Genomic DNA, 13,029 nt, shown 5'->3' with positions numbered 1-13,029 from the left:
CAGCTTGTGATCTCTCCCCCTCTTCCTGCGGGTGAGATGGTTGGGGTAGGGAATTACACACAGCTGTGGGGCCTGAAAGCACGGTTTTATCCCAGCCCTGGCTTGAGAACCAGTTCCTGCAGAACATGAAGGGCTGGGAGAGCTCCTGCCCCATATCTCAGCACACTCGCTGGCCCTCTCCCTAGCTCCCCAGGCTTAGGAGCCCTGCCCGTAGCAACAAGGCTTTGCCCTGTGTTTGTTCATTTGTTCTGTTCCCCTCATTTTGCTTCCCCTGAAAGAGGCAGTTGTAGCTCTGTTAACACTATTTTTGAAAGCTCTCATGCTGTGTGAGCTCAAATCCTTGCATTAATCTACTGCTGTGTTCATTTCACTGCGCTGAAAAGCAGGGAGTTTAAATCCCCTCTAAACACCATTGGTGACACCAGAAGGCCAGTGTTTTGATCCAGCCCCATTAATGGTTACAAGTTTGAATCTAGACAGCAGGGGTCAAGGGCAGGAAAGGATTAGGAATCACAGCCCATGACATTAAGCTAGTGCTTTCGCCAAACTGGGAATACTGGAGCGCCCAATGCACCGAGTTGGTTTTTGTTTCCTTTTTCTGACATTTGGGTTCCAAAGAGTTGGGGACAGTGCTTATTTGTTTATAACGTGATGAACTCACTATAAGTGAGCTTTACTCCTCGATTTATCACACAGGCTAATGAATTTTCCTATCGCAGGTAGTATCATCTCACCTAGCAGATGCAGGTTTTACACTGGGCTTTTTCAGATGCAGCAATGACTTCTAAATTAAGCCTAGTTTTTCACATACCTGCAGGCTTTGCTACGCTGAATGAGATTTAAAAGCTTTCTAGAGTCAACTTCTGCTCCAGAGTACAGATTTTTCGTCTCTGTTGCGCTTCCAAAATGTCACCAGCAGATGGAGGCAACAAGCAGCAGGCTCAGAACCTCCAACTTTAAATGACATTTTTGAGAATGCAGAAGTCTGCACTCCGAGTGCTTTTTTTTTTGCCTTTTTTTTTTAATCTCACTTTTTATGCTGATGTTTCATTTAAAAAATGGGATGGTTTGAAACTGAATTCTAAAACGATGAAATTTTTATTGTCATAGTAAACTGCATGTGGCTTTGATCCCAAAGGGAAGAGCAGCACTGTAACTAATGCGCAGTATATGCTGTCCAGGCTGCAGGGAAACTTCCTATCTGTCTGGCACTGGGCACGGACTGCAGTTTCCAGCCTGCCACACAGGCAGAGCTCTGCTTCTGTCCTGCAGCTACAGAGATTTCACTAATGAGAGAAATTTTCTCTCCAAGCCTGCAACGCCAGTGCCTCCATCCAGCAGCACTTGGCATCCTCTTTCTCTCTATTCATCAATTAGGAAAGTTTAACTTTTGTCCTCTGGCTTGCTTGCCTCATTATCAGTTCATTAGCCACTTCCACCTGGGTTTCCATATAGGAAGGTATTTCCTCATTAGCACACACTGCCTTGCATACCGATAGAAAATAACAAACCCAAGTGCTACCTTTCAGATCTACTCGTATTGTTAAAAAAGCCAATCAGCCCTACACAATCCTATCATTTTATGTCTATATCAGCATTCTGAGATGATTAAATCAGTAGTTCATCCACTTTTTGGAATGATATCCAAATATTCTTTATCTCCTACCTTTAAGGAACAGCTGCTTACATTGTTTTACAATTTTAGATTGGTCCTAATTTTTACAGTAGAGAAAATATTTACTGCTATGTTCTTACCCTGCTCGACACAATGGGGCCTCAGCATTCTCTAAGGGTTTGTCTATATGGGGTCAGTCAGGAGATTAATCTGAACTGATTTAAAGTGGATTAGTTAACTGCATTAAATCCTTGAGCAGAGACACACTGTTTTCTTACCCATATCTTCCATTTATAATCAAAGCTTTGTATACTCAAAGTGGCAAGTTTGGCAGTCCTCACTCAAGCAGAATTCTCCACTGAGAGATGTGTTTGGACAGGGGCAGCAGTAGCTGGCTCACTGGCGCTTACACTACCTCTTGTAGATAATTATTAATCTCCATGTTATATAAATGAGAAATTCAAGTCAAGAGACTTGCTCGAGACAGCAAAGACTATAATTCAGGTATTCCCTCCAGTTCCATAAGCAAGCTGATATTTCTATCTGTAATGTAAAGAAAATCCTATTTCCTCTTTGGAATGTTAATCCTGAAAATGCACTCCACAAAAACAAAGTGACATTTCAGTTAGGTATCATTGAAACATTTTGCCCTGCTGTTATCAACTGAACGTGCATTTTTTAACTTTTATGTTAAACTCATTAAAGAATATTAATGTTAAAAGATTTCAGTAGAGTTAAAGTACAATATTTAAGTCATCTTGACATTTTTATTAAATATTAAAGGAAATTGAATGGAATGTTTCCATCTCACAAATTGAAATTTTCTGGCAGAAAGTTACAACATCTGAAAGTTTTTGGCCAGCTCTATTAAGAGGTAAAAATTTCTACCTCATACAAAAAAATGTTATGCCTTTCCAAACCATTTTTTAAATTGCTTTTCTTCTATTCTGCCTGGAAAATTTACAATTCTACTCAATATGGACAATTTATTTCTACACTGTTATTACAGTCGAGGGGGCAAAATGAAGGAAAGAGGATCCATAGAGAATGTTATTAGTGATCCAAGAGGAATGTTCTGCCAGAGTTAATCTCAGTGACTGATTTGGGAAGGGGTTATTTGAGATACTAATATATAACCTCTATATATTGGCGATAATTTCAGTGCTCTGGCACTTAAACAGTCATGAGTCCCATCCCAGATTATACTGACATTTATTGCTTTAGCAATTACCTTAGTATTTGGGTGTAGGGCAACACTTCAATTGTGAACTGTTACTTACCCGGTGATAGACAGGTTTAACAACCTGCTTGCCTGGCTTAATGGTGAAAGATTGCTGTTGGAAAGGTTAAGTACCGAAAGTCCAGTCATTTGCACTTTTTCTAATTGTCTGTGCATCAAGTCAGACACTGAGTGACCGAGCCCCAGGGCCTGGCACTCTGCAGATGGCTGTGCCAACGAAGGCAGAGTGGACTCACACTTTGCCCACAGACGGCAGCTTCTGTCCCTGAATGATGTGGCTGGTGCTCCCGAACAGAAAGGGACGGCAGATGCTCTCGGATGGTGCAGCTTAAGCCCCAGCCGAGTTCTGGATCTACTAGCAAGAGACCAGTGGCGCTTGCCTCCTGGTGGTCTCAGTGCCGCGGGGAATGCTTGTCCAAGGCTGGGCTGGAAGAGAAGTCTACACCACCCTTCCTGCTCTCCTTTCCATGGCTAGAGCACCGTTCATCTCTGCTGTCAGAAATGGTGCTCAAGAGAATGTAGCTGGGTAGAAATTGCAGCCTTTCTGATGCAAGAAAATGTCTCCGTTGATCAGCTCTAAGGGGAAATCTTCCAGGCTTAAGCCGTTCATTCATATCTAAGCCTGAGAAAATTCATGCTTCATAAGAAAACATTTAAGGAATGTATTCCTCTACATTTTCCACAATGTTTAGAAATGTGTCCTTGACAAATGGCAACAACAACATGGCCTTCCCAAAACTGCGAGCTCCGCAAAGTTCCAGTCTGGTAGGGACGTTTGAATCAGTAAGTGCAAAGGGTGCATGAAAATGGTTAACTTGATAAACGCCAAACTTAGTGAGGGATTGACAGCAAGAGCAGTGGGCAAGAAGAGAGTAGGACCCAAGTGCCTTTGCTCTGTCCCCAGTCTTTCTGCCAGATCCATGCACAAAAGCCCCATGTGCCCACAGGGCAATACCCGGCGCTCCGCAGCCCCTTGGTAAGCCAAGACAATTGCTGGGAATTCAAGCCTGCAGACCTCTTTCTGCTTCCTTCGTGTGAAGGCTTTAGGGACTGATGCTGCTTTTATTGAAGTCAAAGCGAAGACTCGCACTGTAACAGAAGGAGGCCCAAGGCCTATATTCACAGATGCATGAAAGGAAAGGGTTACAGAACTGGAACAGCCTTATTAACATCAATGCTGGTGCTCAAGTCCTATAGGAATAATGTATATTTATAAATACTAAGATGACAGATTCTATAGGGCCCTTTGAAATTCCGAGCACGTGTCTTTTGTAAGGGCTCAAAGAATGGGGTTTGGCTTGATTTTCATTTAATCCTGTGATTGCATATTACACTTTCTAGAACTGGTTGCTTCCAGGAGACCTCAGAGACTCCGAGTCATCTGTGACAGGTAAGCTACCTGTAACGGCAACGTCAAAATCGCCTCTGGGTTTATTTGTTTCTTTATGCAATCATTTAACTTGAAATGAGCTCTTTTGGCACGCTCAGGAAGAGCTGGGTGGCTCTGTAGTAACAAGCAGATCTAACATCAGTTAAGCAACTGATTTTGAGAGATCGCAGCAGAGGTAGGCATACAGTGGGTTTATTATTCCCAGAGGAGTAGTGATTATTCTCAGATAAGCGGTGATTCAGTGACATTATGGGCAGCTTTTTGCGGGGCAGAGTTCGCCTCAGAAGGTTGTACTTTCCCAGGGCCTCTTGCCCAGACTGAAGACAGACTTTGCACTGTCCCAGTCTTCATTTCTAGAAACAGACTGTAGGAATGTTGCTCAACAGTGGTAAGGAAGACGTGCTAGGACAGCATTTTTACGAGACAATGAAATAATCTTGTGATTAGTTACGAGGGGAAAATTCACATTCTTCAGTGGCCAAAAGCTATGAGACTAGGGCCACGGTTACATACCTCAGCTTGACCAGGCACACCAACACCACCCAATGGCTCCCTAGTGTGCTAAGGGAAGGGAGTATTTTTCAAGCATATATACGTGTACACACACACACACATCATGTATATATGTATCAGTGAAAGAAATTTTTAATCAGGTAAAGTGCCCTAACCTAGCTCAGAGAGTCATTGAAATTGAATCACACACACACCCCCAGTACTGATTTTCAGGCACACAACAGGCTTTATAGTTACGCAGGAAAAGACTAGAAAGGATTTGTTCTCAGGATTGTATTCATGCACAGGTCAAGAATCAAATATTCTTTTGAGGAGGTAACCACAGTTTTCATCACTGCTGTTTATTATCTCTTCAGCACATTGCCTGGGATCCAGGCCTTCTCAGAGGGAAGTGTGCGGCCCTTCAGAGCTGGGTTTCTGAATGGCTGAACAAACATGCTGAAGTTTTCAGCAAAGCACAGGTTGCTGAAATGCCAGCCATTGTCATGCACGTCTTCAGAAACACACAAAGCTCAGCAGTCCCAAATCCTGATAACACAGGCCCTGGAAGAGAACAAATCCTCTCTCAGCCTGAACAAAGAAATAACTATATTCCTTGCAACTCTGCTGTATTGTACTTCTGCTTTTTGGCTAAAATACCTTGACAGGCCCCATTACAGCCCCATACCGACGGGCTGGTCGAGCCCTCTGTGGCAGAGCTCTGGGCTGCACGTGGGCCAGCTCCAACTCTGCGTTACAGAGTCCTTATGCCAGCATGGCCGAACGGCTGCCTTGGCATGCTCGGCTCTTGAGAAGGAAAGAGCTGCTTCATACAGACCACTCAGCCATGACTCTCCATGGCCAATTAAGAAATCAAAGGGGAGCTCTGTGCAGAGCTCAGCCACCACCAGGAAGCCTGAGCCATGGTGGGAAGCACTGAACCATGCTGCTGCCCAGCGTGGGTGCCTGCAGCATCAGGGACTGAGCGGGCAGAGGGTCTCCAGTAAGACCCTGCCATGGCAGGGGCAGCATGTGGTGCAGCCCTAGCAAGCAGCCTCAGGCTGGATGCTTTGGCTCCCTGTCCTGTCCCTGCTCCCCAAAGCAGCAGGGGCTTGAACCGTTTTGCTGGAGGTGAGAATTCAGCAGTTACCTACCGCAGTGAGGCCAGATACCTTTTATAAATCTGTTTCTCAGGATACCTCTCTCTCTCTCTGTGTTTTTCCCTTCTTTTTTTTACATTTTATCGCCTCAAAATGAAAATGTCAGCATGTCAAATGTCCTGTGTAGGGAGGGGGAGTGCAGGGGAAGGGGGATACCGGCGCCTGATGTCACTTGGAGGGGAAGCACTGGTGGGGGCCGAGGGAGGAAGCACAACAGGCTCTGATGGGCCTCCTGATGCTGAAACAGGATCAGAACAAACAAACAAACTAAAAGCTGTAAAACTAAATGACTATTTTTATTTGTTTCCTTGTTGGTTTGTTTTCTCTCTTCCACTTCCTTGTCCCCAGCTGTTTGCTCCTCTAGAAAGCAGCCACTTGGCATTGCTATTTGCTAGGCATGGAGCATGTGTGTATTACATCTATTTTAAGCACTCAATCTGAGAAACAGATTCATCTCCATGAATCCCCAACACGTTTTACAACCAGCTGCACTACTGGTACTAGAGTAGGAAAAGGGGAAACGGTATTTCCTTTATTTTTTTAGTTTTGATCTCTGGTCTGCTCAGTGGGCCAGTCAGGTTATCTTGTTCACTTGCATTGTCACTGTAAACTGGCAACCCCAACCTCTGATATTCCAGTTACAACATATAAAATACAGTCTTCCCAGCAGTTTTTTGCCTTTTACTTGCAACCTTCTTTTTACAAAATAGCAATTTATTTTCAAAATTCCTCTGAAAACATAAGTTTAGGCTGAGATCCTGGATGCATCTACTCCAACATAATCAAACTCACATGGAAAAGCAAAAGTCCTGGAAAGCTATACAGCTGGTATGGGTTTATCCAGCTCCCCTGTGTCCCTCTACTATCTCTGCCTCAAGCTCTGAGAAGGGCTGGGTCAAGTTCTGGTTCCAGCTTTCTGGCTTGTGCTCATCTCTTATGCTATTTTTCCTCCTGTTTTCCTAGGCTGAGCAGGATGCCAGCAGCAGAGGATTTGGCCTCCAGGATGCTTACAGCCTTCCCTCGAGGCCGGATCTCTGCACAAGATGCGCTTCTTCATGGCTTCTTCAGCCCTCTGCCTCCTCAGCTCTATCAGGTTTCTGCTGGTAAGTTAACTCTTGATTTCATCTCACCAAGAAAGCGCTAATTCACATGCCAATTATTACGGGTTTCTTCTATACTTTGAAAGTCTCTGCCATTCACCCAGATCTCTCTCTCTTTTCTGCCTGCCCTCCCTTCTCACTCCCATATGCTGCAAATACATCCCATTGCAAATTTGACAGCTTGTTTTTCTGTTTTCTTTCACTTGACCACGGTGTTAACACTAGAAGGGGACCTGGATGGGCTGCCGCCCTAGTACATTTACAAAGCGGAGGTGTATATGCTTTGACAGGTCGTTTCTCCCCCATTCTGTAACCCCAGGGGCTCAGAGCTTTCCCTCAGGCTGGCTCACACTGTATATTCAGTGTAACTCACATGCCAGTCCCTCCTGATGTCCTGAATTCCCAGCTGCTCAGAATGATGTGCTAGCCCCAATTCCCTTGGACCGCTCCTCTTGCTCCCTTTTGATGTTCAGAGACAACAGCTGTTCCCCATACCCTGTCGCACCAGTTCTCCCTCAGTTTTACCTGCTTTATTTTCTTCTTCCCTTGCTCCCTTCTCTTTAAGCACACAACTGCATACACACAGATCTGCGTCTCCTGCCCTGAGCTGACAATAAATACCAGGTCTCTCAAGCTACCGGTTCTGTTCCTTAATGGAAAAAGCTCCCTCCTATTGGGCAACAGGCCAGAGAGCCCTGATACTCCCCATTGCCTCCTGGGCACCCACTACATGAGTTAGTTTGTTGGGTTTTTTTAAGATAGGGGCAATTAAGAAGAAGCCTTCTTGCACTGTGATGTCAAGCTATTTGAAAACTTAATTTCTGGCTCCTGCGACACATCCCAAGTGAAGGAGCAGCCAGCTAGCATCTCTCCCAAACCGCCGCCCTTCAGAAGGTGCTCTCTGTGCGTATGTGCATGAGTGAGAGACATCTGCATTCCTTTTCTGTTCACCCAGCCACAGAGCACAAATCTACTTTGACACTTTTAGAAAAATGAAAAGATGGAATCTCGCAGGAGCCTGCCTGTGCCGGGGGGGGAGGAGGGGAGCACGCACAGCAGGAGGGAAGTTGACTTTTCTTTATACATATAGGGTTTTTTCCATGCAGAGTTTAAATTATGCCTGATAAAAGGAGTTTCGTGGATGTTTCAGTTCTTTCAAACCCTCCTGGCTTCCTCCCAATTAAATGAGGTTTGTCAAAGCCACAGGGCTCTGCTGCTGCCGGAGAGGCGGACAAGCACTTCCCGCAGTGACATCTCCAATCCCCAAGGGAGAAGATGAAAGTGTCAGTGCTGAGAGAGAGAGAGAGAGAGAGAGAGTGTGGAAAAAAACAGGTACAGAGACAGACAATGTGAGAGAAAGGGAGAGAGTGAGGAGAAACAGAAGGAATGTGAAAACAGATTGGCATAACGTGTCAATCTCTCCAACGTGCTGCCAGAGAGGGGACAGATTCATTTCACCTGGGTTTATGCACCAAGCCATATTTATTATCCCCCATATTGTGGCGAGAAGTACCTTGTCGACAGGAAACTGCATGGTGTTATCATAGCAACCAATGTGTTGGGAACAGAATCAAAGTGCATAGGGCTGAAACAAGTACAGTATGATCATGCAAGACCATATTCATGAGTGACTCATTAAGCCTGTAAAAATTAGGCAATTCTGAATAATTTCCCGTGTAGCCATCCCTATTCCTGTAATTGTATAAGACATTTGTTCTCTTGTCATTTTGGCATCACACTATTTTGGAATTTAACTGTATAATTTTAAAATTCTGGTTGCTATGATAACATGGTGCAGATTTAAAATATATTCTGTTCCCACTTTGTTCTGGAGGATGCTGGCTATCCTCCTCTGAAGGAGAAAGTTAAAGCAGAAGGGCAAAGAATGAGCTGGAGATGAAAGGTGAAAGGAGGACAGGGTTGATCCCAAGGTATGTGAGAGAGTAAGTGGGAAACAACATTTGGAAAAATAAAAGGTTCCCGTAAGAAATTTTTTTCTATTTTTATGAAATAATTATAGCCATAACCCTTTTTATAAGTTGCTATGACAAGCTGGAAGCCAGAGGATGTTTTTCAAAGGTCAATTCCTGGGAAAAAATAATTGGAGAAATCAGTGTTTCAAAGATACGTACCCCTCCAAATAGCATGTTTCTGATTACTAAGGGGAATGCTAATGACGAGAGGCTGGCTGCTGCCCCTGGGAAGGGGGAGAGGGAACAAGGGGCTCGTTGCATCCTGGTGGTCAGCTCCTGCAGAGGGGAACAGGCTGCTGTTGCTTATGCCCATCTGGATGCAAAGCACTAGAAAAAAAGAGTAGCCCGCGCTGCAAGACTCTCTGTTCCCAAGTGTGGCTGATCCAGAGATGGGCCTCTCCTACAGCTGCTCGCTCCTGTGCCTCTAGTGCTACAAGGGACTGCTAAGGCCTAGGTTCAAACCCTAGTCATCAATTTGGTGGCCTTAATTCTCTACACGCCACCAGCACATCTGGATATGGCAACGAAAGAGAGGAGCATGGGACTCTCCAGTTTCCTTCCAGTGTGGCTAGTAGCCTAAGGGGTGGCAGTGATGACCTTTTGTAAAACTGGAGCATTTGCTGTCCTTTTTCTGGCCTAAGCCAATCCTGAGACAATTATCTTTGTGCAGTGCAGCCCTCCACTACAGCTGCTCTGATAAAACTTCAGTCTAACCCTTTGCCACCTGCTAAAGCAGAATGTTTTCTGTCCAATTAATCACTCCTGGAAGAAAGATGAGATCCTTGAATCAAGGAAGCGTGAGCTGTGCTCTCAACTCAGTGTCAGTCCTGAAGTGCAAAGGGCCTTCTGAGGAGGTATCTCACTCTGCTGTCAGACAGGTCAGACACAGTAACAATTGCAGCTTATTATTCTTAGTTATAGATTTGGTTTATTTTCCCTCTCTTTTGCCCTCAAATGCTTTAAAGCAGGCTCGCAAGCAGGGAAGGTGAGCAGTGGGATTTGGGATTAGTATCAGTGTGCTCCCAAGAAAACGTATTGCAAGAAGAGTTCTGGCCAAACAACCCCAGCATGTGGGCCAGGGATGCCTGAGCTGGCACCTCAGATCCTGTCCTCACCGGACTGATGTCCAGGCACAGTATAGGCCTTTCTCACAGTTCAGGAGACATCTGACCCTGGGCATACCATCGGCACAGCAGTTAGTCAAGTCCAATTTGTGCTCCGTGAGGAGGATTGTGTGTTGAGTGAATGTGATCCTGGCTTTGACTAGGAGAGACTTACTCCTTTTGGGTACGGTTGGTCTCTGGTTGTCTCTGATCATCTCTGGTCTCCCTCCAGCAATTCAAAACCAGTGTGCCAGGGGGTGATGACACTGTACCGTTTCTCCTAAAACAGCCCGCTATTGGGCTTTTCAAAGACAAAGAGGAGGAGGGAGGCTTGGTGTTGACAGAGCACTGTCATTTAAATGCCTGTTCTGTCTAAGCTAATGCAAAGCGAATGTAGGCAATGCTGAGGTTAAGGCTGCAAGCCATTGCCTACCAAAAATCCCATAACTGCTGGGATTAGCCAGTGCTGGTAGATGTTATCACAGGGCACAAATAAAGAAGAGATGACTTTCATGGACATGTTGTTTGGGTTGGCTGCTTTCCCTAGGTTCTCCTACATAGCTAAAAGGTTTATATAGTCACATTTTTTTACCTCTGTGCTTTGCCACGTCTGTATACAGCAAATGGATTTCCTTCTCTACAAATCAGATACAGACACCTAGAAAGTGAAGTTCCCACCAGGTGTATGAATCTGGTTTATAATGTGTCTTAATAAGGGAATAAAACAAAGTTGGTGTGGAGCAGCAAATCAGCTGTCATTCCTGAACCAAAAGCAGTCTTTTCTGTGAGGTGATAAAGCACATCTTCACTTAACTCAGGAAAAACATCCCTCACTTCAGCTGGCCCAGTCTCCACCGTGGTGGAAGGTCTGCTTGTGTAAATACTGACAGGACACTCAGATTTTGTATTATGTTATTAAGCCACCACCCTAGGAAAGAGCCATTGCAACATCACAGTGGATGAGTGCCAAGGGCACAGGTCTCTGGAAATGCTGCCCTGCTTAAGCTCTTCCCCGGTCGCTGGCCCGGAGCAGACATCATGCTCGCAGGTGCTGGGCCCATTTAGGAGCACAGGGCAAAGGGGAAGACGGAAAAAGAAGGAAGGTTTCCTTTCCTCACTCCCCAGCTCGTGCTCTTGCAAAAGCACAACTGGCGCAAAGTTTGTCCCACATGACTTGTGGAAACAAAGTCCTACAGACATGGATCAAATGCTCTGAATCCCATTGATCTCAGGCCAGAGGATCTCTATAAAGGTCTTATTGTTCAAGGAGATGAACTGCTCTTTGGGGGAGCGCTGTTAACACCCTTCATGGAGGCAGACGTTATTGCATCAGAGGTTAGCAGACATTTTTCCGTATTTTGTCTAATTGCAAGTTATATCTGAGGTTTCTTTAACTTCCACTTTCCCTTTAACACTCTTAAATGCAAATCTGAGAAGATTTAGTTGTCTTGTTTGCTGTGAAAGACATCTGGACTGGAACTCCCCTGTAGTCATTTGCCATCCTCAGGTGCACTTCTGCCTTCACCCAGTTATCAGCAGAAAAGAGCAAATAGGGATGTAGTGATCAGATTTCTAAGGCACAAAAGTTAAAGCTAAGTTTGAGATTGTGACAGCAAGCAACCATGAGCCTAGGAACTCAATTAGCCTGAAAGACAACTATCTCATTATCTTTCCTAAAATGATATAAATACATAAGAATGTAAAAATTTAAAATAAACTCTCTCTCTATTGACTGTCTAGATGACTGAATTTCACTGCTCAATTTCTTTAAACACCCACTTTAGTATTTATTTATTCTAAGCGTGAAGCAGCTACGATAATTAGACTGTCAGATTTGGTAAGTTAATGAGGAGTCACTGGAGTGGAAGGTTTTGCATTTGTGAGATTGCTGAAGGAGAGAAGCTCCGTGCCTTCGCTCTATCTCTTTTTTCTTTTTCTTTTTTCCCCCCTCCACTGGGTGGGAAGGAGAGAGCTTGGCAGTGCGTAGATCCATTTGAATCCTTTTGATTAGTGGGTTGCATTCCCACCACTGTTCTACCAAATAATATTTTGCTGGTTGCTCCAAGAAAACGAAAAATAAAAAAGAAAAGAAACTGTAGATGAGATTTCTAGAGAAGGGTGCCTAGATTAAAGAAATCATTTTCCAATAAAAATCAGAAGGAACAGAGCTGTGAGAAATAGGATCCTTTATTAGTTTATATTGTGGCTAATGTCACAGAGAGCATTCGGAAAGTAGCACAGTGAAGGAAAGGGCCGTTCTGCAGCTTTCTCTTTAACCTGATTTTTCCACAGGACAATCAGTGCTCACAGTTCCAGGAGTGAGACTGCAACCTGAAATCTGTGACCTGTTTGCTTCTTACCGAATAGGCCATCTCTCGGGAGGTTCAAGCAAGTTTTGGTAGAAAGCAGATTGACTAATTCTTGGGTAAGCATGTAGTTCCCACTGTCAAAGCTGCTCCTGTCATCCTTAGCACATTAATTCCTTTTTGTATTGAAGATGGGAAAACAGAACTGATACCCAGGGCTGGATGACCACATCCCAGGCTGTGGACAAAGTGGGAAATCTCACATTCAGAGAGAAGAAATCAGCAAGCCAGTGGCCCTCAGTGCACAATGCTCAGTGGTATCATGAGAGATTTGGGTCTGTTTCTTCATATTGCCAAGCCTCAGACCACTGCCCTTTCCTCTGATGCCTCCACAGTCAAAATATTGCTTCATTTCCCCGTTGCTTAAACTGACAAAATTGCTTTGTTTGCCTTTGTCCTTGTCTATTGAATTCACATTTTATAGCTTGCTTGTTTTGGTTTCACATGCAACGGAACCTAAGCAGAGCTAGGCAAAAATCTCCTTAGCTCATAACATCCTTGGTTTTAATTAATCAGTATTTTAATAAGACACACCTCAAAATGATGCTTCAGCATCAACATTTTCCATGTCCTTTTTGTTACAGAAGACC

The 13,029-nt window shown here is 44.5% G+C and overlaps 1 protein-coding gene across 1 annotated transcript in view; it reads left to right on the top strand.

Moving 5' to 3' along the window:
* The window catches only part of CDK15 (cyclin dependent kinase 15), a 36,839-nt gene extending 24,364 nt beyond the window's left edge, over positions 1 to 12,475 (top strand). The window contains exons 10-12 of the mRNA XM_054208583.1: positions 4,197 to 4,245; positions 6,861 to 7,000; positions 12,366 to 12,475. Coding sequence (XP_054064558.1) covers positions 4,197 to 4,245; positions 6,861 to 7,000; positions 12,366 to 12,475 — 299 coding nt within the window. The remainder of the gene's footprint in view (positions 1 to 4,196; positions 4,246 to 6,860; positions 7,001 to 12,365) is intronic.
* Positions 12,476 to 13,029: the final 554 nt, after the last annotated feature.

This window comes from Rissa tridactyla, chromosome 7 (genome assembly GCF_028500815.1).
Source record: "Rissa tridactyla isolate bRisTri1 chromosome 7, bRisTri1.patW.cur.20221130, whole genome shotgun sequence".
Classification (NCBI taxonomy): domain Eukaryota; kingdom Metazoa; phylum Chordata; class Aves; order Charadriiformes; family Laridae; genus Rissa; species Rissa tridactyla.
The sequence above is the reverse complement of the archived record's forward strand: the minus strand, read 5'-3'. Positions and strand labels throughout refer to the sequence as shown.